Source organism: Nothoprocta perdicaria, unplaced genomic scaffold, assembly GCF_003342845.1.
Source record: "Nothoprocta perdicaria isolate Ctin4 unplaced genomic scaffold, notPer1 scaffold_31, whole genome shotgun sequence".
Lineage (NCBI taxonomy): Eukaryota > Metazoa > Chordata > Aves > Tinamiformes > Tinamidae > Nothoprocta > Nothoprocta perdicaria.
Window position 1 is genome coordinate 38658 of NW_020455544.1, and position 27255 is coordinate 65912.

At 37.3% G+C, this 27255-nt stretch overlaps 1 protein-coding gene across 2 annotated transcripts in view; it reads right to left on the bottom strand.

Annotated features, from left to right (window-relative positions):
* Positions 1-26747, bottom strand: part of DCLK2 (doublecortin like kinase 2) — a 65288-nt gene extending 38541 nt beyond the window's left edge. Inside the window, exons 1-2 of one of the 2 annotated variants that reach the window (XM_026042620.1) lie at positions 26306-26747; positions 20509-20843 (exon numbers count right to left, since the gene is read on the bottom strand). In XM_026042620.1, the coding sequence (XP_025898405.1) occupies positions 20509-20843; positions 26306-26717 (747 nt within the window). In that variant the 5' untranslated portion in view covers positions 26718-26747. The remainder of the gene's footprint in view (positions 1-20508; positions 20844-26305) is intronic. The other variant, XM_026042621.1, reaches the window with a different exon arrangement.
* Positions 26748-27255: the final 508 nt, after the last annotated feature.

A 27255-nucleotide genomic window follows, 5' to 3' on the forward strand; every position in this document is an offset into this window, starting at 1 on the left:
TGTTCTATTTAAGGAACTAGGAAAAAAGTAACATTGAAGCAAAGATCATAAAGAGAATTAGGCTCCCAGATCAGCTTCTTGCATGAGTATGTAATCAATGTCAACCTCACATTATCGCAGTCAGCATTAGAAAATGAAGCTCCTTTCACTGACATCTGTAAGGAGGCAGAGCAGTGGAGGCGAGGTAGAAAGCCCCTCCTGTTCCACAGGGAATCTAGAAAGTAAGTAGGCAAACAGAAACATTAAATCTTTGCCTGCTGCCTCCTAAACAGGAAAAGCCTGGCCATAAGCCCAGGCACCGCCTAATACAGTATGACAGTGCAGAAATGCTGCATAAACAGATGAGCCAGGACACCAGCACTCATACAGCAGCTACTCAGCCCTCTGGAACAGATGACTGTGCAGCACACACCATGTTTCATGTGTTTGTTTCAAATTTTAAGCAGATGATTTCACGCATGTATTTTCCAGCATCTTGGAGCTAATTTCAGAAAACAAGCACACATGTGGGAATAGAAGACTGCATTTGGGTGCATTTCAAACAGACACATGATCCTTACTGTAAAGGACAAAACTATCTTTTTCTGCAAAAACATGTGCACAAGTGTTCAACTGATTACATTCAGCTGTTTAGAAGTGGTAACAATTACAATTAAAGAATAACATCCAGTACATTCTCTTTTTTTTGTTTTAATATCGTACCACACAACCAGTGAAAGTTAACATCCTGCATCTCGTTTTCCAGTGTTATATAGGAAAACAGCAATCTTACTAAACATAGAAATAAATGGAAATTAGAAACAGAGAATTAACAAGTGCTGTTCATATAATCCAATTTGTTCAAGCACAAAAAATACAACCCACATCTTGTTACTGAAAGTACTATGTCCTTGCCCACAGATGTATTAATCACAGCAACCCAAAAAAGTCAGCATAACAGATTCTTTCCTTAAGCACTGTAACTGGGAAGCCTAATACGAAACCAAAAATAGCACCTGACTTCACACAGCTAACCTTCCATCTTACCACAGAGCAGCTAGTCTAAAAATAAAAGCTACTTGTAATAAGAAAGAACATTAAAAGAAAAAGCATACATGTAAGGACAGAGAGCTGGCTCATCAAATTCAGTAAAGCAGCACACACTGTCACCTATTTTGTACTATTATAAAAATCTGTGCCCTTAGCTGCAATCCCCTTCCTTGAAAAACATGGTATTCACATATCATGGAGGACTTAGCAGAACAGAAACATATGTTCAAATCCTCAACTGATTTCATTTTTGTCACAGATTCATCAGATGAGAAGACATGCTGCTGAATGCTGCTATAATCTGCTGCAATCCAAGGTTTCCAGTCCTTGTGAGCAGTTACTGTTTCCTGGAGAGATTCCAGAGGCAACAGCAGTTTTCTGACTTCCCGAGAGTGTTCTAATTCTGTGCTATTCAAAGCTGCTTCTCAAAGCTGCTTCTCAAAGCACAAAGCATCAGTGGCTATATATTTATATATAGTCACATATAGGCAGTAGCAGTTGTGAGATTTTATGCCTGATGCTGCTACTGAATTCTATAAATAATACTACTTTACTATCTTGTGCTTGTTTTCACTTAGTTGGATAAATACAAATACAGCAAGAGTAAATCCAGATAAAACTATTCTTGATAGTTTTATCAAGAATCAAAATATCAGATAAAACTATAAAGCCAAAGTAAGATACCTTTCTTGTCTTCAGTTTTGATGAAAGAAGATATTTTRAAGAGTTAGTTAATCTACAAATACTGATTAGAATGTAAACTGTGTTAAAGATAATCGATATGTAATCCAAACCAGAACTGGGAAAAGATGAGGGTCCCCATCTGCAATACACACACTGCTAGTTACGCAGAGATSATCTCAAAAGGCTCCAGGACCCCTCTCTCTGTAAGCCCTGCTCTGGTGGCAGTTCCCAAACATAAGCTAGCCAGGGACAGGCAACAACAGCAAATACTGCCCCAATAGTTGAATTCAGATTATTTTATCCTGCACAGAACTGGGAGATGCTAAAACTACACCATCCCTCTGGCCTCTCTCCTGTGGTTCCTACTGCAACTGCCAATATATGGAAATAATCAAATTCCAATGCAGTCTGACCACAGAGTGGGAGGCCTCTGCTCTACACTCCCTACTCTGGTTTAAAGAGAGAGGAACAGGTCCTGCCAGACCTGTTGGTGCAGCTGATGGAAATATCTATGCAAACAAGATTTGGAAATCCCTAGATCACAATTTGTTTTCATAACCACTAAGAGGATTAATTTGCAAGACAGAGAACAACCAACTCCTCCCTCTCTTCCTCCTAAAAAAAAAAAAAAAAAAAAAAAAAAAAAAAACAACAAAAAACCAAAAAATCAAAAAAAAAAAAAAAAAAAAAAGGAAGAGACAATGGTAAACAGCTGTAATTCCAGTGACCAATCCGAAATTCCAAAATATTATATCAAAATACCACACTCACACAGTGTTTGCAAAGAAATTGAAAAGCACGAACATACATCTAACTATACTACTCAACTCTGAAAAAACGGTATTGTTAAATCATCTAAGACAATAGAAAGTTTAGAAAACAAAAGCCACACTTTTCATCCATGAGACTGATGATGATCACTCATTTTTAATCCTTCAAAGACATCCCTTCAGAGAAAAACATAGCAGTATTCTAGACATCACAGATGTAATACAAACATTCATCTCACTCCCAAGAGTCAYGCATAACTTTTTTAAACAAATAACACGATCCAAGTACACTATCCTAACAAAGCAGTACATAATTCCTGTGAATGTTGGTTAACCCCAGTGAAAATTCAGAACAGTGCCACTCACAGCTTTCTTCTCCCTTCTTTCCCTGTCTCGCTCACAAGGGTATTCTCCACCTCAGTAAGAAGGCAAAAATAGTAAAGAAATGTTCCATAGTAGCATCAGTCACTATTGTGAGGACAGGAATGAAACAATTCTAAAAAGCTCTGTTTTTCTGTTTAGAAAGATCTGTTTGACCCATATTTCACTTGAATTAAGTATTTACTATCCAGAAATGTGTATCTGCATGCAAGGTCTGAACTTGTTTCTGCTAATGTTGTTTCAAATTTTTGGAGACTACCCTAGCTAGCTTTAATAAAAGCTATAATAATAGCTAGTTTTAATCTAGTTATACTCAGTACTGACAGTTGCAATGCTCTGGCATAAAGCTCTGTGTAAATCAGTAGAGCATTCTGGGTATTAATACAGTGGCTGAGACCTGGGCTGCTGCCAAACTGCTGTTTGCAAAGCCTACTGACTTCAAGCCTTGCTGCAATGGCACCTCATTGCTATGGAATGACTCTTATGGAATTGAATATAATCCCATGCCATCTCCTCCACGGAGGAGGGAACTCTGTAATAGAGATTGCCCCACAGCTTGCATTTCGATACAATATGTACACACCTGCAAGAAACACCCGTTGCACCCATTACTGCAACAGCAGTGAGCACCTATAGCTGATGGGAGCACACAGCGGTTCTGCTCATAAAAGGAAACACACAGCTTTTCCGAACAAAAGTACAATGCGGCATTCACTCCATTCCTTTAGTTTTATGCAATCAGGTCAAGGTTTTATTTATCATATCTCCAAAAGGTATTTCTTGAGTGATATAAACATCAAAAAATGTAGATAAACTGTCTTTTCACTGGTATTTTGCAGGTGTCAGACAGAAGCACTGTGAATTTATCATTTTCTTCTTCCTCAGGCCACAGCTAGCTGATATTCCCCAAGTACAGAAAATGTTCCCTCGGTGATGATTTCTCACACTCTCTTCAGACATGGAAATACCACCACTGTCTTTATATAATGCAGACCATCATAAAGGTAAAGGATGTATTTATATGAAAATGTGGGAGGATACCAATGATGTTCATGGTAAGTATAGTAACAGATTCATTTATACTTCCTTCTCTTATAGTTCACCCAGCAAGGAAATTTCTCTTTTTATGGAAGTCCTGATTAGAATTTCAACTGCTACAGTGCTTCTGTGCAGCAATATTAGCCTTAATCCATTTAGCTGTTGCTAAAAAGCAGGGGTGTAAGTTCTGGCAACTTCCTTCATTAGGAGGTTATCAGCGTTCCCCTTTGTACTTTCAGTGTCTAAGGCTTTTGTAGATACTCCCCAGTACTTAAAAATCTTCCTAAGCAGCTTCTTGGAACATATGTTGTTTTCACTAGCTCTGGGTAGAATTTCACTGCTTGTGCCAAGAGATCTCCTTTGGGCCCTGTAATGATGAATCGATCGATCTATTTCAAAATTAGAATCCAAACCTAGCTACTTTTGACAGACTCACTGTAAGACCTCAAATCTTATCTAGGTTCAGGACACCCAGCCATAATTCTCAGCTTGTCCTTACTGTGACCTTTTCTGTATGCAGTGCCTTAAAACAGGCTGGCAAGTACTTGTCCAGCTCCCAAAGCCTTCTCTCTAAACAAGAGGCTCTCCTGCAAGCTGTGCTAAAGGCTAGAGATAAAATATGCATTGATATAAATTGTCCATTTTTATATATTTATAAAAGATATCTATCTATACTTTTCTCATTTAATCCCAGGTGGAAGCCTAAGAACAATTTTCAAAGTGGTTTATTTACTTTCCATACAAGAGCCAATGCTAAAATGTTTTATYGAAAGTGTTTACTGTACTAGTTGAAATAAAATTTTGAGGTCTCACGGAAATTTTAGAGACTGTGAGGCCCCACAGAAATACAGACCTCTGAGAAGGGACTTTTAAATATCACCTATTACTTTATTTTTCTTAATTAACTTCTATAAAATATCTAAAACATTTTCTGTGAACTCATGTTGAAATTGTTGCTTAAAATGCTCTATGGAAAAGTTAATCTGCAACTCTCTAGGAATCCTGTAAATATTTCGGTATGGTACATTCTCCATCTCCTTTTCTTTAGTTAAGAGGACTGTAACAGTATTTTTTGTTCTAAAACTCTTTTTTAGTATTAAAAAATTCTTAAGAGTCTTCTACAAATATTTACATTCTATACATAGTTGCATAATCATGTTTTAAAGGAGTAAGAATTATTAATAATTCAAAGGAACGTGATCACCTTGAAATACGGTTACACACAAGAACTGAAATAAGCCTCTGATAAAATACTATTTTGAAGACTAAAACTATTTTTTTTTATGAGTTTGTTACTGCATTGCTAACCAGATCAAACAAAATACTACAGTTCAGATCCCACAAATGCTCAAATATGTGGACCTGTGCAGAACTTCCTCAACTCTGTATCTATCTGTACAAATATTCCAGAAGGTCTATCTGGAAAGCTACCTGAAGAAACAGTACAAGTGCTACAAGAATACAAAATTAAAGTTCCTAGTGCTCCTGGGAAGACTGCTCTCTCTAATTTGGTTTATTTACTTATAATACTTGGGATTACCATAAAACCAGCAGGCTTAAATAAATAAAAAAAAAATTTAAAAAAGCACAACACAGCAGAAGTGCTACTCTCTGACAACATGCACACTTCTCTCTTAACATGTTCCATCTCTAATTAAGCACTCTCACCCAAATTTATAGCTGCACACAGACGTAAAAATTTCAAGTGCTGCTCTAYGCATCAACAAAATATTACTGCAGGAAGTATATGCAGGGAAGTGACAAGCAGCTGGAAACTCAGCAAGTACAGATAGAAAAGGAATATAATTACAAAAATCTAATTACCAAAAAGAACCCCCACATGATTTAAAACACACATATATTTCATTCACCTCCAAGTTTATATTGAGATGGGAAGAAAAACTAAAACATTTAATAGAGGTGAGGCATTTCATAGCTCTTTCAACAAGCAAAGACATCAGAGAAGCAAATAATACTAAGTTCAGTGTAAATACTGAATTTTTCTGTCAAAGTTCACAGAATCACAGATTTTTTCCTTAAGTTAAAAAAAAAAAAGTATAAACTTAAGTAAAATGAGTATTTACTGTGTCAAATTAGTGCAAGCTCCTTACATCCCAGGCAAATGAAATGACGTTATAGACCATATAAATCTTACAGTGCAGAAAGGTTTTTGTTGAACCTGTTCTCTTATGTTCTTTGTGCTTCTGATCYAACCTGCTCACCAGGTTTCCTATTCACTCTGGCACTCTCTCATCAGACCCCGGGAAGCCTCCTTTCGTAACACTGGGGAGCACTTCAGTGGAGAGCCTCAGCTCAGCCTCAGCAATTGCAGCTTTTTCTCTTATGCTATTTCCAAACATTTACGGACCATTCTGGCAACTGAACGCTCACGATTGTACTACGMACATCCTTCATTCTCAAGTGAATCCACAATTCCCCTCCTGTTACATATGCTTTGTTGCAAAAAGGCTAACCAGGAAGGAGGTGGGACAAGGCATTAAAATGTACTAAATATACTAAATGTACTAAATATACTCAGCTTTGTTTAACAGTACACAGTTAACACATCTAACGAATGCCCTTATAGAAGAAATACACAATCTTTTAGTTTCTTGAAAATTGACTCAAGACAGAAATTTTCTTAAAATTATTATAATTTCTAACTCATATGCCAATAAAAAGGATACCTTATTTAAAATTTAATATATTTGTTAATATTGGTGTAGAGCCAGCAGAATAAATCACAATTTCAAAAGCAAAAAGTGCTGAGCTTCTATTCAACTCTGGTTACATATACARTATTTTTCTTTCTAGATAAAAGAAAGAGAATAAAGCCAAAGACTAGATCAATGCAACAGGATTTTGTGGTTAAGGTAGTATTACAATTTGCTCAACTAGATCTAGAGTAGTAAAATTGKCCACAGCTGGAGCCTCTATGTTTATCTACATTTACAGAAAGATCTTTAAGTCAGAAAAATGAAAGAAAATTAGAAACTAAGCAAAAGCAATACTAGTAAATACATGCTATGTCAGCTTTATGATTATCCTCTTCTGCTCCCAAGAATCAATATAAACCAAAATTAGCTTTAACTGCATAAGAAGAGTCTTGTCAGGCTGGTCAGAGGCAAGTAAGCTAGACAGATTTCTTTTGAGGATGCATCTCAAATACAAGGATAACTATTGCTACCATTAACTGAAAACAAAGACTCATTATTAGCAAAGGTCTTACAATGCTTATAAGACATAGACATAAATGCTACTTTGCTATCATAATAACAGGCTTGCATAATAGCATTGATCACCTCACACTCCACAAAGGAAAGTGGAGAACATGACTACATAATTTTACCATCTACATAGATTATTGTCTGTCAATATGAAGAGCTGGATGCTGCCTCCGCTTTGTCTAAAGCTGAGAAGTGACATCCTTCTAAACAAAAGAGCCCTCAAATGGGTATCTACATTGTGATGACCCACCCAATCTACCATCTTGCATGCTTTCTGGAGTTCACAATTCCTGGGAAACACAATCAGTCATTCTTTGCCTRTGACAAACTCAGTCAAAAGGCAGTAGAACTTTATTGAACAGCATTCAAAAGATAGTCTACTTAATTTCCTTCCTGTATCGTGAAATTACGTTTGAGTGCTTTGAACCTACAGTATTTCATTAAGACATTAAATATTTTTAAACTGTATGAGCAAGACTATTTCAATTCAGCGTTTTAAGCAGTTTTGCTACATGTGAAATTCAACATTTAGAGTTGTGTTGATGCAGTTTTAGAAATACTGAAACGCTGCATCTGTCTTTCACTAGAAACTATTTACTAAGACCAAGAAACTTCTGTAAGTAAATCGTTTGTGCTGAATCCACAAAGAAACCTCACAGGTTGTAGGCATTCTCTGTAAAATTCTTTGGACAGACCGTAAAGAGAGCAAACATGTAAGCGTGTCAAACATGCAAGTTTCTCTTTCAACTTCATATAACTAACAACTTGCTCAAAGATGCATTCGCACAGGTATCTTCTCTAGCACATGCTAACATATTTTAAAGAAAAAAAGTAACAAAAAGCCTTTAGACAGAAATTAGCTGAGGTTCTAAGGTTATTTCAATACAATAACCATAGTAAAAGTAAACATGAATCAAAGATCAAAGCACATCCCAGAGACGATAGAGGAGGGTACAACAAAGTGAAATACCAGATGATATATGTCAAGTTCAAACTACAGAAGTGAAGCAGAATCAGTGCTTTTGCAACCTGTGATTTTATAATCACAGATTTACAAACAAATAGCTTGACATATATTATACATGCACTTTAGATACCCCTTCTGGCTATATCTTGCAACAACCCAGCCGGAGAAACAATTCAGATAAATACTGGAAGTTTCAAGGAAATCTCTGTAAAAGAGAAAACATGCCTCTATTCTCAAAAAAAGAGAATTCTCAAAACTCGGTTTTTGATTTGAAAATTTAATATTTTAAACACTTAGAAATGCATTCATTCAAAAGTTTCAGAATTTATGTACAATTTAATATATCAAATCCTAATACTGGGGAGACTTAAGACACTGAGCAGTTTTAATCAAAGAATATACTCTAGAATATAAAAGTTGACATAGATTTAAACTATTTTCTACACAAAAGAAAAAAGGAATTGGGGTTATATTTTCTGCTGTTTTGAGGATATAGTTTGCCAAAAAAGACTTTATATATTTAACAGAAATACACAAATTCAGCTGTATAAAGCAAYGTTGCTGCTAAAAGTCACTGYTCTCCTAGTGAAACCTGGTAATGTATGATTAGAGTAAAATCTTCCTTCTTAATATTCCAATTTCAGAACCAATTTAATTAATATTCCAATTCCAGAACCAATTTAATTATCAAAGAAATCCTGCGGTTTCCATTATGGCAAAYGATAATTAAAAGAGAACTTTTATAAAATGAGACAAAATTATAATTTGTTCCCTGCCAACTGAGGACAGACAATAGATAAGGTCCTCTCACAAATATCCAGGTTTTATGCAGTCAATATCTATCTCTCTGTATAAAATATTTTCAAGTATGATAGTTTGACTAAAATCAACTCACAGGATGGGGGAGGATGAATCACCTAACACCTTTGGAGATTAATTATATATGGATATTTAAAACAGTCAGCAAAAAAAAGGTCAAAGAGAGCCTCTAACTTCAGTCTCATCCCTAGCAAAATCAATCTACATAGRAGGAATTAATACTTGTTTCTCAAAGGATTTTTACTTCAGTCCCAAGTCAATTCAAACCTCACGTGATACAAAACAAATGCTGCAGTTCTTATCTATTACTCTAACAAGGCTTCAAACTTTGGTCTTCCTATGAAAATACTGGACCTGACTTTCCCCTATCCCAAATATTTATAGCAACAAAGGTCTTATGTTCACAGCAATGAAAAATTCAGCAATACCTGCTGTTTCCAGGACCTGTATCAACTCCCTCATTAGCTTTGAAAGAAGGATACACAAATGCTGCAGTTTTGGAAATGTTTCAGGAAAAGATCCCAATCTAAATATACATTCTCTTCCAACCCCACTGCACAAATGTGTCAGAAGATAAATGTGTTTTTCCTTTAATGTAGAGGTGATTTCAAGAGAATTTCACTACCAGTAAGCTCTAAAAAAAAAAAAAAAAAAAAAAAAAAAAAAAAAAAAAGGAATGACATGAAAAGATCTGGAACTAGTTTCAAATATATGCTGCTTATTTGACAGCACTCAAACACTGGGGAGTTGCACTTAACAGAAATATCCAAAGCACTATTCTCCCAGTTTTTCCTTTGGCCAGAAAGCATGCAATTGATGCCAACCACTTGGAAACAGCCGCAGTTGTTATGCATCTCATTTTCTTCAGTTTCCCAGTTGACATTTTTATTCTCACTTGCCTTTTGCAGCTGGGAGAGCAAGGAGAAATGATGTGTATATGAGAGCACAATTCCCCAGGTGGCAGTACCACAGACTTCCTGCCTCCTCTCCACAGGATTCTTTTGACAAAACAATGCTCTCCTTCCCCCAACCATCAAATGAAGTTACTGGTAACACGACCAACTCCACAAATGCTGCTCAGGCAAAAGCTCTATTCAAGCAAGGTAGATAAGCTAATATTTTCAATTCCAGGTAAGCATTTAGGCACTAAATGGGCCTGCATGCATCCACCTCGCAAGAGATGAAGAGAGAAGGCCAAGGATACCACAAAATGACACTCTCAGTATACTATAAACCTCAGGGGCCTAGCATTCCTCTTCATTCTTGATGCAGTTAAGTTCTTAGGGGGTAAAATTCTCTGCAGTGGCTTTTGCCACTAATGTACTAGCAAAGCAATTCTGCACAGCTCAACTTAGCAGTATTTATACAGGAAAGACATTAAATCAGGTGGAGAAAAGAGAAAGGGGACAAGGAAAGGAGTGTGGTTGGACCTCAGTGTGCTTTGACTGTTCACATATTTCCAGAAATCACAGGTAGCTCAATAAAAGTTTGAAGAGATTTAAGTTCATTCTTTAACCCTATAGTGAGCACAGGGATGAAAAACCAAGACTYGGGTAAGAAAGTGGTATTGTTTCTAGTAGGTTTTGAAGAAAGAAATCACTGAAATTTTCAGAAAGTGCTAAATGTTTCAAAAGCCTCTTCCTATGACTAAACAACATTACTCACCGAGGACACCTATGTTATTTCCCTAGAAATTTACCTAAAATACTGAGTACCTTCCTGCTATTCCTAAAACATTTTCCTTGGTCTCACAAAATTAACTGAGAACAGATTCTCGCGGCTTTCTGCCAAGCTGGGACAACAGACAATGGAGCTTGCATTTCCCCAGCCTACTTACCCACTCCTACCTTTCTTGACCTAGGCTTCTGCTTTTCTACAGGCAGGTAACCCACCCCCAGCCTATTAGTATCTAATCCACCAGACGGAGAATGAGAACAATGCACAAAGTAAAAATAAGCATGGCTGAAGAACTCCTCATCCTCAGTTCATGTGTTCAATATAATTTTAATAAACAATTTCCCTCTCACACCTCAATGTTTTTTGAATATGTTTAARAATGTTTAAGATAATATTTAAGAAACTATTTCTTAAATTAGGTCACTAGAGAACAAGTGGTTTAAATGTCTCTGATCTGGCCTTGTGGATTCTGTTTGGATAATAATCTTTTAATAGCTTTAAAACTATAGAGGGCTTGCTTTGAATTAGGCTCAGCTTTCAGGAAGGTTAATTCCTTCCCTGCCTCACACACACTTCATAATTTACATTAATTTTTACCTCTCAAACCTCTCTAAATCTTACTTCTTACTGAGGATTGGGAGAAAGACTTACTGAAAGACAGAGGAAAGTGCTAAATTCCTTAACATTTTTACTAGTACTTCATTCGTTACTCTGTTTCTGCTAGTTTTCTACTCATGTTTTTTATTTTAAACAAGCTAAAACTCATTTGGATAGGTCTTTATTATCTCCATTAATATATATGTACTGTCAATCATACTAATACTTTGTATTAATAATACATCATTATTAAATGAGGAYGTCAAACTTCCTTACGAGAACAACAGACATCAAAATGCTCATCTGCATAATCCATCTGATCTGCATTTCCCTTAATGCAGTTACGGGCAAGAAAGTGTTAGAGAATGTTAATACCAGTGAATACTCCAAAAGCATTATGTTCGCAGAGATGGTCAAGAAAGTTTTAAAAGTACAAATTTAAGGAACAGAAACCTTCACCTCAGAGATTATTCTCACCAACAAGCCATTATAATTACCTTGGAAATTTTAGCTGGTGTCTAAGAATMATAAAAAGCAGCATCAAGCACCTTTTACTATAATGCCTTACTAAATTTTGTATATTTGTGACAGTTTGTCTACTGAGTGACATGTAAATAGGAAAAGCAATGTTGCTTAGATATAACTATCATAAATATTGGGCTTCTATGTACAAATACTTGAAAAGGAGAAGATAGAAAAAAATATGCAAAAGATAAAGCCTGGTGAAAACAATCAAAACATATTCATGCATCAAAGCCAAAGAAATCTATTCCATAACTAGTTCAAGCAGGATTTGACCTGCTTGACCCCACCTTTGTGTCTTGGATTGTACCTAGGATTGCACCAYTGTCCATGAGCTCCTCTCAACAGTGAGCAACAGAAGTACAAAGATGAGGATCTCACTCTTCAAATTAGAGAATTTGCCTCAGAAGAATAAACGTGACAGTATCCTTAGTGATTAATGTTTAAACTAGAAGAACATTCTTAGGCAGGCATTAAACTTCAAGGACCACTGGTGGTAACAGACCCATTCTTTATACCAACAGCCATTCCGGTGCTAAACTGCATAGCACTATATATTTTCCACATGCAAACAAAGGACTGCTGTATCAGGGCTGCACAGACACATACAGAAGAGAGAATTTCAGATCCACRAAAGGGGAGGGATTCCATCTATCTTTGAGGCAAAAAAGTAGTCACATAATCGAAATCAGTCATAATACTGAAAAGTGAAGATACCATGTTCCTGCAAGGTTCCATGTTTCCATTAAGCCAACTGCATTTACTGGATTTTGTCTGGGGAGAAGTTTTTCCTAGCTAAATGTCAGATATGCTGTGATACTTTTTAGCTCAGTAATTCAAAACATTGACCACTTATCATAATTATTTTGGAATAGCCTATCTAAAATTACTTGCAGTGTGGCTCCTGAGGATATAATCAACTCCTTCTGTCACTCTTTCCCAGTAATTCACAAACACCATATTCCAAAGTTTCACAGATTAAGAGTCTTCAGGTCTTGGTAATATATTTGTGACAAGCAGGATGGTCACACTGGAGAGTCTCATGGGTATTCCAAACATGAAGCATACTAGGCTGTCAGTTCCAGTGCAGGCAAATGGATATTCTCACCCAGGCTGTACCTTGCAATCCTAAACTCTGACAAGGCTGTTCATCTCAATTATTCCTAAACTAGTTATAGAGGATGGCGATTACTCTCTATACAACATATTGCATCTGTGCTGCATTTCAGTCAATAAAACACACCAAATATAATAAATACATTTAAGAACACAGCATGAAGAGCATACTTGCACAATTGCAGAAAATAGTTGTTGACTTTGTAACTGAAGTGCTAGAAGAACATTGAATTTCATTGCCTATGACAACAATGAATATCACATTTTTCTATGCAAAGCTTATAAATGTAAAGCAATAAGAAAAGTCACTATTCCATGTAGCGTTGAGAAACTCTTTCCTTTTAAAAGTTGGCTTGCATTGCTATTACTTCAACATTACTTCCTTTAAAATCCTTGGACTATTGTGTTTAAAGGTTCATTGCATATTAATCCACTAGTAATATTTTAAACATTAAGAATGAACATTCTCCTACCTCTGACAAATTGTTTTATGTTTCCCAACATGAATTTATTATGGAAAAGGGCCGTTTTCTCTTAATGGAACAGATTACATGAAATGTTCATATTTCAAGATTACAGTATTATTGCTTGAATAGATTTAAGAAACACTGACAACCTGATTACATTCAACCAAGAAGCAGTTAGTATTACAGATTGATCAACCACAAAGACTCTTAAAAGTTGCAAGTTTCTTTACAGACTGTATTATGAACAGGAATGGAACAAATTCAACCTTGAAATGGTTTTGTATTATAGGAAGCACTATAAGGAACACTATAACGGTCTTCCTTAAAGAACAGTTTATATATTTAAATACAATAATGTAAAAATCGTGTACTGAGGTAAAACAGGATAGTTTAATTACAAGAGCAAAATCCAAGATCTCAAAGTAATAGAAAACCTGTAACACAAATTCTAATCTGGCATGTAACAGCTGCAGAATGAATTCAAAAGGTTTTTACCAGAATAATTATCTGTTAATGGCCAGGCTCAGCGGGACACAACAAATTCCCAAGATTTAGCTTCCAAGTCATGTGACTTGATCTTAGCATGGCAGATGGCACACAATGACTACATACTATTCATTTATTCTAAGAGCTACGCACGCCATCTTTGTAACCGAGTACTAAAATTATTATAATCACACATCAACAGAGATGCAGTGTTACCACCGGTGACACTACTATCTTCCCAGTGATTGTTTCCCACTCTGCACAGCATGTCATTTTTATTCAGTGCTGTCAGCGCTTGGAATGCACAGACAAACACCAAAAACCCAATAGGATTTTTCTTCTCTGTAGCGCCACAAAGACTCCAGCAAGTTGGATATCAGTTTTAACAGGACAGGTATGTTTGCTTTCAGTCAAAATGTCAGCATGTTTTTTCAGTTCAGAGAATGTTCCGTTCCAGTTGCCATTATGTGGTCTATCTGTATTGCATTTTAGACCACTGATCCTCCAGAAAGCAACACAGAGGGTTGCCCCTTCAATTCAAAACACCTTGGTACTAGAAAGTAGTTTCCCAGGGCTAGAACTSTAATTATTTCACATAGCATGACCTTTATTTCTTGCATGTGTAATGAAGCAAAGAGCTTCCTCAGCTCCATCAGTTCCGTCTACTTAGATGACTCATTAGACTTTTTTTTTTAAAAATAAAAATTTTGCACTGCTGCACTACTTACCACTGTATTTTTATCAAATGCTATATAAAATATTCCCTAAGTTGGTAGCTAGAAAAGTATCTTTGTGTATTTATTTTTAAGGTATTTTTCAGATCATTGCAGCAATGACAAAGCACAGTTAATCTAAACAGTTAAGTTTGAAATACCACTACCTTCCATAGCTACAAATGGGAAAATTTCTAAAGTCCATGGATGGAGGCCAAAATTATCTCCTTTGTTTGAATACACCACTTCCTCTTGCCCTGTTGCAATTAATAACCAGGGTTTCCAGTTCTAGACATACTGATATAAAAGGCTGAACAAGAAATATTCTGCAATAGGTTGTTGGTTCAATTTATTTCCTGTCACACTTCCTGAAGACTAGGGCTCCTTTAATTCTCTTGCTTCTCAAACTTGCAATATTTGTATTCCACACCCAACAGAGAGGCATCTCTCAGCAGTTGTTCTCTGAAATGCTTCTAGCCCCTAGCTGAAGCCCAAGTTTCCCTGAATCAGATCTCATTTCAAATACTGGGACAGGTCTGTTAGTATCATCAAACTCCCTAAATGTAAGCCTTGCTATGTAAATTTCTCCGTGGAGTGCACACGTTTGTATGCACCACATGCACAACATGTGTGCACACATGTTCGTATGCAATACAAACAATACATGTTTGTATTTTTTTGTCTCTAGTTTAACAACTCTTTCAAAGTTGCACATAGACTCTAGTTACAAAATACACTCAACAAAAATTATGCCCTTAGAAACCTCAAACAGTTTATAAAACTCCATTCATCTACCTTGCAGTCGGACCAACTAAACCTAAAACACTCCAACATAAAGACTGCACTGAATTAAAGCACAATGAACATAACTGTGTTATTTACTACACAATATGAAGGTTAACATCCTTTTTTTCCTGTGGACAGCAACCATGAATTCTGAAAAGCCTTTCTACCCAAAACTTCCACTATTTTATTGGTTATATTGTCAATCGTAATCATAATGTCAAATTACTGAGTACTCTGCTGTTTTTGTTTTTGGAAAATTTTCATTGCTTTATGAAGGTTGATTCTACCTCTTCAGATACTTAAAACTTAAGTTTCTGGTCCCAAACCCCAGTTCAGTCTCCTTATAGGGTCTGCATTTGACTACCTGAAAGTCTGTGATGAGAAACTCAACCTCAGATTTATCACACAACCTTGTGTGTTTCAGTTTCTTTTGATACTCTTTGTAGCTCATATAATGCACTGTGGAGCATTCATCACCCCCATAAGTTAACTGAAATTTACAATATCAAGCACCACAGAAGCAACTGTTGTCGGAAATGAAGTCATTATCTAACTCTCTCCTCTTCCTTTTTCCTAGTCTCTATTATCCTTCACATATTTTATCCAGCTCTTCTCTAGATATTCTAATATACTTCTGCTATTTTCTGAGTCAGCTCAAGTCTTTGGAGCCACATTCAGAGAGCATTTTGGTGCACTGGTTATAACTGGTGGCCATTGCTTAACTACATCTGCTGTACTTAGCTTAGCTATAGAAAGTGCAATTCTCTATAGCAGTTTTATGAAGTTGACAATGARGGACCAAATGCAGAGACTTTCATTCCCCATTACCAAAGTCCCGAAGTTAGATGACCTTTGCTTTACTCATAATTGTCATATTTTTGTGTGATCTGCAGATCTCCTTTTGTGTGCCTAATATAGAAGGAAATCTCCACTAGAGTCATTCTGAACACCTGCAAGGGGTCGCAGACAGCAATATAACAGTACAATTAATTTACACTAAAAATAAAGAACTGAGATATTCACAACACTTAGTTCCTACTGCCTACTTTCTCAAAACAAAGTGTACTTCTGATAAGACACGTTAAAAAAAAGCTGCCTTTGCACATTGGGTGGAAAAACTAAATATAAATTAGAACTATTTAGTTGATCGCACAAAATTTAAAGCATTTCACCCCAAGTATGACTTCAAATATAAATTTGCCTTAATACTAAAAGATCCTTTCTTACTGAGATAAAGATTACAGTAGATATGATACATAAATGGAGATCTTGAGAACTGAGCAACAAACCTATAACCCAGAAATGAAATGAGAGGTCGGGGAACACCAGTCATACTGATAAACAAGAACTCTCCTGATGATTCCTAGATTCATCTGCTAGAAAGAACTGCCATCTATGACGGGTATTTTAATAGCTGCAGTTGGCCTCCTTAGTATTTCCAGTATTAAAAAAAGAAAAATTATAAAGAATTCAGAAGTTATAAACTTATAAGCTATCCCCTCTCTTCTATGAATATTCAGAATGTTCCAACTTGTTTAAAAAAAGAACACAAAAATATGAAGTTTGATGAATACTTCCAAATAAAATATACTTTCCTTATTTACTCATTTAACTTTTAATGAAAATGAGTACCCTATTAAAAAAAAAAAAAAAAATCACTAACACACATAAGGTTGCTTTTGGGTTAAGCCTAGAGATAGCTACCAGTATAGTATGGTCTGTCAAAAAAGACCTTTGAGGTATGATTTACTTGTGGTATGTTGTCACTGTTTTGGAACTCAGCATACAGAGTCATCCCTTTCCAAACTCATTATGAATTTCCATCAGGAAATCACAACAGGATGTATGCTTGAAAAGCTACCATCTTCCTGAAGATTTCATTTTATCTTATTGGGAGAATAATATATGAAAATAATACATACTTTGGAATTCTATAGGGTTTTTTTTTTTTTTTTTTTGAGAGAGAGAAAGAGAGAATTTCAGAGAGTTTCTCCCAGGAAATACATTTCCCCTGGCTCCCTCAACCATATACTCACTCTTGAAGAAACAGTGAAGGCAATTTTCCATTACATTACTATCCCACAGTTTACAATAATATTATTGTAAACTGTATATTATTTGATATTTATTTAGAAAAACAGAGAAACTCTCCATTTTTTTGGAGAAAATGAAAGATTAACTTCCCAACTGGCGACGCTCCAATTTGAGCACACTTGCTTCACAGCAGGAAAGTGACAGATTCCAGTAAAGAAGAGACAGAAGAAAATGCAGCCAACTAAGGAAACACTCAGGTCAGGCAAATATATCAGGTAAACCTCAATGTCAGAAGCAAAGAATCTGGAACAGCAAAAGCCTAAATTGCAAAATAAAGCCATTAGTTTTATAGGAGTATTTTTCCTCATGCAAAAATCCTCAGAGAAGTCTTGGGGGATTCAAAAGAGCTGTTCATCTGCTAAAAAAAAAAAAAAAAGTATGAGGCTCATTTCCCCAGTACTCACCATTAAAAACCTCTACAAAAAACAAAATTCACCCTATGAGTTGGTAACAGAACCACATACTTCCTAATTAAAAAAACTACACATTTTATATATGCATTTTTTAAACACRTGAATTTTTGCATGAATTATATATTGTAAGAACACATGACTTGTTTCCTCTCAAAAGTAGCAAAAATATATTTCCTCAAGAATAAAACATCAGGGAGAAGGGAATAAAAAGACTAAGATACAAGAACTACATTTATAAGAACACAGCCTTTTACAAAATGCCTTTTTTTTTTTCCCCAAATGCTTTCCTTTCAAGCTGTGCCAACAATAGGACAAACATAAAAGATCTGCCTCACTAGCAGTTTTAGAAGAACAAGCAATTACCACATTAGGGAAAACAGCTCAGAAATTTCCACCAATTGGTAATTGGCAGCAAAGCAGCTCTTCATTTATCAAACCCCACAATGCCCTTAGGGCGCCAACCCCTACATATACCAGCAAAGAACAAACAACAACAACAAACAATTCCCATAGCCTCAAGCCGAGGTCAGCTCTTTACTTTGGGAGAAAAATGGAAGCCTCTTTCCTCCTAGATACTCAGGCAGAGGCTTTTATCACTCAGGATATCTAAAGGCAGAGCTCATATCAGGGTAGCTCTATCTCCAGGACCAAAAAAAATGAACAAGATAACATTACAGTAGTAAAGAATAAGGCTCTTTCCCGAATTTTTTGGAAAAGCTAACTGTTGGAAACCTTTCTTCTAAATGAAAGGGATGACTCTATACATAGGCACAGACATAAATGAAGCAATTTACACATGGGTGATGGAGCTAAAATCTACAGGATGTCAACAGGGAAAACTTTCCACAAATATTCTTACTGCACTTGAAAACACCTATCTCTACAACTGCAATCCAAGAATGACCAACTCCATCACCATGAAAGTACAGCAGCTGCTGCAGCAACTACAAGTCTTCACCAAATTCAGAGCATTCTCAATAAGTGGTTATGCTCACTGTGGGATGCCAACAGCAGTCATCCACCATGGATGACATTAATATGGAAAAAACATGTATAGGATTTAATGTACAATTGAGAATTAATTAATTGTATTGATCCCAGATGCACCACTGCATGTTCCACACCAATGCAGATCAGCGAGTTTAATGATTTCATAGCAGAGGGGAATCTAAACTGTGCGTCCTCTTTGAAGCAGTTTCCTTTCCTGACCCATCTCAAATCTATTTCAATCTGCTTGCTTGAGGAGAATAAATTCCTCTTATCTGGGACAGTAACAGAAGACTTTARGGGTAGGAAAGACTAATTATTTTATAATAAATATCCTCAAAGCTGCTGTATAATGAATTAAATTAAGCGTAACTAAATCACATTGCAGGACTTTTTAGAAGAAAAGTACATTCGTAGAAATGATTCTTCCAACAAATCTTATTAAGAAATCTAATGAAAAATCCAAATTATTAAAAGAACCAGAAAGCATGTTACAATTCACCAATTACTGCAAATCAAGAGTCTCAATGATGCATTGGCTCMTTTTCATTTAATATCAGAGAACAAAAGTCTTTCTTTCTAAATATTTAATAAAGTGTACCCAAAGCACATAAAAGTTAACACAGAAACATTACACACACACACACCAAGAGAGCCTCTAAAAAGGTGCATTTTTTCTCCGATACACTCGCTAGTAACTCTTAATACAAAAAGTTAAGTGATGACCACAGTCATGATAGACTTGAAAATAAAAATTCCCAGATGTACAAAAACAAAATAGATTTTTTTTACAAATAACGCATAGGAGGATATAGATATGCAAGTGCATAAAAAAATTCTGAAAGGGTGTGGATTCTAACATTGAGTCAATACTACATAGTCCATATGTCTGACATGGAATGTGGTTTACTTTGCAGCCTACCTTGGTCTGTACTGCTAGAAAGACAGTGTTGCCAAATTATAGATTATTGTCAAATAAAAGTATCAGAGTCCAGTTCTATGAAGGGCTAAGTCATTAACCTGTGATCACAGCAAAAGTATTACAGACCATTTATCAGCTGCAGCAGAAAATTCTGTGGGTCACTCTACTGCATTTCTGTGTTATTTTCTGAAATATTCAGAATCATTTTCATCATTAATCCTGATAACGTTTTTGCAGTGGTAAAACTAAAAAACATGCTGCAAAGGTATGGACCTAAGTGCTTCAGATATTTACTCATTTCAAATAAAATTCCTTTGACCATGTCAATTACTATCTCCASGATAAAAATTTCAATATTTTTAAATTTAAGGAAGTAAAATAGAAGGAGACAGTAATATCATTTCAGGAACTGCTCAGCTGTCATGCTGATGCCTGAAAACATGACTGTGCTTCTGAAAACATGTATGCATTTTAACAACTGTTAACTTTCRAGTGTTTTAAGTAAACTGCATTACTAGACACACTCAACATGTATTTTTGTCCAGCAATACAAACCAGTTTAAACATTTCTTAAAATGAAAAGCAGTCAACTTTTATGTAATACTCCTTCACGTTATATAAAACTTGTAATTTTTGCAGATATACATACTTAAACATGAAATGAGAAATTTTGTAGTTTCTACATTTAGTTGTTCCAATTTAAAAGCAGATTATAGCATATGTAATAACAAGCACTCAAGTTATGGAAAAAAAAAGAAATTTAGCTGGATTAGCTCACAATTATTAGCTATTCATAGTGATTCATTCTCCTACCTGTTTTCCATCCAGCGTACAAAGTCTCTTGACTACGCCGGAATCTAATTTAATGGCTTCTGTGATGTCAGTCAGGACCTGTTCAAAGGAATGAGCAGTCTTCTTATTCAGCAAAATTCTCACTGCTTTCCGGGGTTTCACTCCACTCCTAATAACGGTCACTAATTTGGGCTTAATGAAATCTTTACTCTCCTTCACTTCACTCTTTGTAGATGTCAAAGATGTTAAGGATCGAGTGGAACCAGTCCTTATGTTCACACACCAGTTTGGATTCACATTCTTGGTATAATCAACTTTGCGATATGGTTCGTTGGATGCACATACATAGCTTTCACCTGAAAGGAAGACATATATGTAACTTGACAGGTTCTTTAGACAGCTAAAAAAAAAAAAAAGAGACAAATTTCTTGTTAAAAAGAAAAAAAAGGAAACATGAAACACCTTTAGAAATACYAAGAGCCTTAAAACACTCAAAATGAGCAAACAGATCCCATTAAAACAGAAAAGTGGGAACTGCCTTTGCCTGCAACAACACAATTCAAGAGGATGCTGTGCATGTTCATCCTAACTCAACAATAAGCACACATTCAAGGCTAAGAGTACAAACACATAGGACAACATTAARCTTCTCAGCTGAAGCTTAATTAATGTTGGAATAAATGAAGGCTATTCAGAAAGAAGCCATTCAATTAAAAAAAAATGTTTCCCATAAAGTAGAAAATGAGAGATCCTTTTGCTAGAGAATTTACTGCAGAAGACTCTGAAAATGGTATTTGTGTAACTTTGTATATATATATATATATATATATTTGTGTTTTATATATGTATATAATGTGTATGTGTCGGTGTGTGTTCATATAACTTTGTCCTTTACAGATACAAATCGTAACAGATTATCTTCTTACTCACTCAATATGACCTACTGTCTGCCAGGGTTTTATTGCAACACTCATCAGAACAGCAGAAATGGTCCTAAGATTTTCAATTAATATTTAAAGCATTCTTTATTTATAACAGTAAGTGTGTAAAATTCTCATTCCTATTGTTTCCTCACTTAAGAGGGAATAAAATCAAATTTCTTGACTACTTGAACAGACTGCAAATGCTGTTTATTACCRATTAATTGCCTTTGAACAGAGTTCTCAATTTTTCTTTTTGAAAACATTAAGTAGATTGTCTTGACGTTAAGGCTTGGTAAAAATGCAGTTGAAACAGGTTGTTTCCAATTCATACTTTTAACTTATTATACTGTTTTTAATTAATAGCCTTTCTTAGTTTTCTTATTTTGATAAAAAGGTATCTGGGAACATCAATAATTTCCTATAATTAGCAGATGAACAGAGAGAGGAATCGACTAATTATTTGAGAATCAGTGTATTAACATATTATCTAGCAATTCTTAAATTCCATGCCTGCTCTCTTATATCTGCCAGATAAGCTACACTTGGTAATATAGGTTTTGCATCACAAACAGATCTATTACATCTGCAAGGCAGGCATATATGGCAAGACTGGAGAAAGAGGTTTAAGTCAGAGACGAAAGCATTGACTGCCTAGCACATACTTGAAAGGGGATGAAACTTTTGCTCAGCTGAAGTTAGTACCTCAACTCCTAATGATTTCAGTGCAAAAATGTCTTTACCCAGCTTCCAGATTCCACAGAGAACCTTGCAAAGTAGCCAGGAAATCAATACATATAGAACACAGAAAGAAAGACATAATTTGTTGCTTTCTGCATAAGGAATAGTTTATAGAAGAACTTAAAACACTGAACTGTGTGGATTAACAGATAGATCTGATAGGACAAAACAAAAGAAAAAAAAAACAAAAACAAAAAAAGAAGAGAAAAAAAGGAAGAATATAATTGCATTGGTAAGCCAAATCAGAACTGCAGAGTTCAGAGTACAGGAGACATTCCTAGAGAATGACATGTTCAAAAAGCAAGGCTAAAAACAAATGAAAAACACCACCCTTTGATGATCAGGCAGTAGTAACATTAGAACATTGTGCAACAGTGCAAGTTATTTTAGCCATCCCTTTAAGTAAAAGAAAAAAAAAATAAAAGATTCATCTGTTGATGCTTGGAAGATGTGTCAGAGTCACTTGCAAGGATGTTACCTCTTCTTTATGTGACACTATGCAGATAGAAAAAGTGAGAATCTTATGTTCCATAATATACTTACCCACAGCTTTAATATATGACCCATTTTTATATCTGCTTGGGATTAGTGTAAATATTTTGATCTCCAGAGACACCCTTCTGAATCTCCACACTCACATTATTAAGGAAAAAAACAGATATCTCCACAGTTCAAAACACATGTCTAACTAAATTTGTCTGCTTCACTTTCTTACATGAGATTTTCACATGTTTAAATATACACCAATTCCATTAGGATGAAAATCTTTTCCAAGATTGTAATGATAATTTGATAGAGATGCAGCTAAGCTGTCTGCACATCTACCAGCCCCTCACAGTTGTCACAGTTCCACAAGTAAGTATAAATAATACTTCAAAGTATTTATATTACCAACTTCCATGCAGTTGGTTTTATGGTTTGAAGTTCCCTTTTCCATTTACAACTTTAAAAATTTTAAAACTAATGAAAACCAGCCTTAACTAGCACATACTCAAAACAGTTGCATTATTGGAAATAAATAGCATGTCTTTAGCCTACAGCATTGACATTAATATAAACCAGGCAGCTCTCTAGCTTTTATATCACAACACGTAGTCACTAATGCTATACAGACTGGTGAGGCAGGAATACATATTAAGCAATAAGGGTTTTTAAATGCAGAAATAATTTAAGAATTAAAGACTTAGGTTACAGTTGGGGCTCTGACTCCAGCCACACTATTCTATGCCAGTAAGCTCAGCAAAGCTCCAGAACAGTTTTYGCAGAGCTTTGAACCTCCTCTTGCRTATAGCATTATAATATCCAAAGGGCATAAATGCCATACTTCCAGTGCTTCAAGACAGCATTTTAGATGGCTTTGCTGAGGAGACAGTATTCAGAACAATCTGGTATCACCAAAAAAAACCCAAATTAGGTATATAATCACCTCAAAAGGCAATAACATCTGTTGATGTTGTGGGTCTCAATACACAGAAGCTTACTAATTCCTTTTGTATCTTAGTAACTTAAAAAAAAAAAAAAAAATCCAGAGAGCTAGTCCTGAAGTAGGATCTGTGTGTGTATGCACAGTTTAAGTATACTGTAAGAGAAGGATTCCAGATACATCTGTAAGTAGCCTAAGTAAGTAGCCTAAATATTAACATTCACGCTACCCCAGTAACAAAAGATGATGAACAGAGGGTATTGAACAGTGGTCAATCTGACTGATAAACAGACAAGGACTGCTGACTTAAGAACTTGTCCATGCAAGTTGTCTTTTGGCAACTGTTTGTTCAATACTCCATTCATAGRAAATGCATTTACCTCACCTTTCAAGACAGGCATGCAGCGATAAAAGTTAGGGGGTAGGTGAACTCTCAAAAACTCAGCTGCACAATTTTAAGYATGGACAGGAAAACAGGGATTGTATGTTGTCACTATGAATGCAGTTCTCAAAGCACTTTTCTGAACTAACCATAAAGTATAAGGTAGATTAATTTGGGGAAGGAGCACTGGAAAATTATTGACATATAACTGTTCTAACTTCTTAATTTTAAGGGAAAAAAAGTTCTGAACTGCTATAATAGCAGTCTACTAGACAGGAGGCTTACATTACCTAAAACTACAGAAGAAACACTGCAACATTACTGCTTTGGGTCTCTCATTGCCCAAGTTTTGCAAGTTAACATCAACTGCTAAGTATTTAACAAAGTCTAGAAGCACTCAGACATATTACCCTTGAAAGTCAAAGACTTCTAGGTATTCAGTATTCCTTAGCATTAGGAAAAAATAAAATAAATAAAATAAAAAAGCATACAACACTCAGATCCTGAGTCAGCCAGGGTCTCTGAAACAGAATTCTTTGAACAAGATTTGTTTTCCTTTTTGCAAGGTACTAACAAGCAATTCTCTCCTGAGATTCAAAAAAGGCATCCCATTTTTCTATAATTCACTGAACAGAAGATACAGACGAAGCTGTAAGACCTTCCTATAGATAAATCATTCATCTCCATGTTTTTGTATGAGCATGCCACTTCCTTCCTTCCTTTCTCTGTTTCTTAGGACTTCCTTCCACAAACATTTCTTAGTATTCCTTCACTTTCATGTCATATACAATAACTCTGTACAAGTTCCCCCATTTCCTCATCTGCATCATTTAAGTTCCCTATATATTTTCTAAAACCTGGGATGATGATCAGGATTTTAGCTAGGTCTTTTTTGGCTTTATTTACTCAGGAGATTCAGAACACTGCTTTCTACAAACTATTAGAAGACAGGTACAGGCACGTGCTATCCACCTTGCCTAATATTGTAGGCCTCCTCCACAATAAAGATAATTTTTCTATCCTATCCCTGAAACCAGGGGACGCATAGCGGTAGAGTTGATTTTGTTGTTGTTAGTTACCTTCCCACACAAACAAAACAATTATATCAGTATTTCATACCCATACTTTATGAGCAAGATTTTCATGCAGCAAATACTGCAACATTTCCTTTCCTCTTGCATGAGCTGCACACGTTGACCAACAGATTAGAAGACTGCTAATCTGGCACTGGCATTTGAACTCACCAGGTAGAAAACTACAGCAATAGATACAAWGGATGTCTGAAAAAAAGCATCAAGTGAATATTGGTAAAAAACTCACACTGTTCATAACACACATAAGGCTTGAAAGACACTTTTGTTTTAAGGCATCGCAAGAGTATGTTGGGTAAGATTTAATTAGAATATATGTCTAGCTTCTGAAAATAGAACTTATCCAAGCATGTATACACTCAACAAGCAAATATACGTCTATGCCTACCTCCTGATTTGTCTTCTCCCGTTCCCAAAAATGTGGTTAAAACATAATATACCCGAAAATATTATACTTGAATCAGATTTAAAAGAAATTGTGGATGAAAATGGGAGTCAGAGGCTTGCAAACACAGTCATTCAAACCACAGAAAGCACCCAAAGGCCCATCTGCTGCTCATCCAGGCAACTATCATTTCCATACAACAAGGGATTCTGTTCAGAGAAAAAAAAGTACCCTGGCCTTTTTTTGAGAAGTTGTCAAGTACTGCTTGGACTTTCAAGTGCTGAGAAACCTGCACAGCTAAGTCTCATTACCAAACACAACTTAGGGATAATTTTGGAAAGTACTTATCTTTACAAAGCGCTTTCAGAAACCAGACTTCGCACCTAGCTCCCTTTAAGAATCTGGACTCTCCCCCTATTTGAAAATGGCACTTTACACCTGCTAGTTTTAATAAGCATTAGGGTATAGACACATCTTTTCACAGCACTGGGGCTTTCTCTAGGAAAGCCTGAGCCACTGTCAGACATCAGTGATAGCATAAGAAATAAGCTCAAACATTTCCCTCACGGATCAGTGGCAGCAGCTAGAACCCAGCCAAAAAYTTTATTCCTGCTTGGGTAGCCAGCAAGTGGACCTGCTGCTGAACCCTTACCACAAAGTCAATACCTGCATGTTCAGCCCACACACTTCAAGGTGCCTGGAGAAGTGGTCAGAAACTAATGCAGAGGAAACAAGGCCTATCTTGACAGGTCAACACAGTTCCTTTTGGCTTTGGGACCTGCAGGGCAGCCCATTTCCAGCACGACTGGCCCTCTGGGAGGAAAATGCACCCCGGGAGACAGCCCACAACCCAGCCCYATGCTACAGCCCTCTCACCTTCCACCAGCTCATCCAGGCTGGTGAGCTTCTTGCTGCCATCAATGGTGTAGATGGTGCGGACGCCCTGGGGCAGGTTCACGTTGTCCGAGAGGGAGCGGGTGAGCTCGACGAGGAGGGCATCGAAGGAGCGGAAGCGGTCGGTGGAGATGGCGTAGACCAAGCCCTTGAAGTACCTGTCGCCGTTGCGGTAGAAGCGGGCTTTCCGCGCCTTCTTCTCCGAGCTCAGCGCCTGCAGGGTCCGCGTCCGGTAAAGGCTGCAGTGGGCGCTGTGCGCCGGGCTGGGAATGAGCCCATTGCCCCGCGGGCCGACGCCGCCGGAGCCCGGGGCGCCGCGGCGCGGCCCTGCGCGCTGCTGCCTCTTGTCGCGCTCMTCGAAGTGCTCCAGCTCGATGCTCCGCTTGCTCGCCATGCCGGGCTCCCCGCTCGTCCTGCTGCCGGCTCCGCCGTCTGCTCCCGAGGCGCCTAGTTCGGCATCGCGCCCAGCCGCCCCCGCGGGGACGGCTGCGGGGAACCGCGGCGCCCAAGCCGCCGCGCAGCGGCCGCTAGCSCTACCCGCTCCCCGCCGCTGGGCCCGCGGCGGCGCACAAAAGCATCCCCCGTGCCTGCCGCCTAACTGCAGCGGCTGAAATAGCCCGCGGGGCCCCGCCGCCGCCCCCGCGCCGCTGCAGGTTCGCACAATGCGGAGGATGCCGTGCGCGCAGCTCCCGCCTCAGCCTATTCTCTGCGGGCTCCGCCGGAGAGGGCGTGGGGACGACCTGCCCATCCCRCCGCCCCCTCCCGGCCAGCGGGCGCCGCTCGGCCCCGCGGGCTCCCGGCTCCGCCGCCGCCCGGAGAGAGCGCGGGCGCTGCCGGCGGCCGCCTCGCAAAGAAAGGGGTCCCGGCGCGGCGGGAGGAGCGAGCCGCGCTGCGGCCGCTGCAGCGCCGGCGGCTGCCGGGCCCTAACGCCG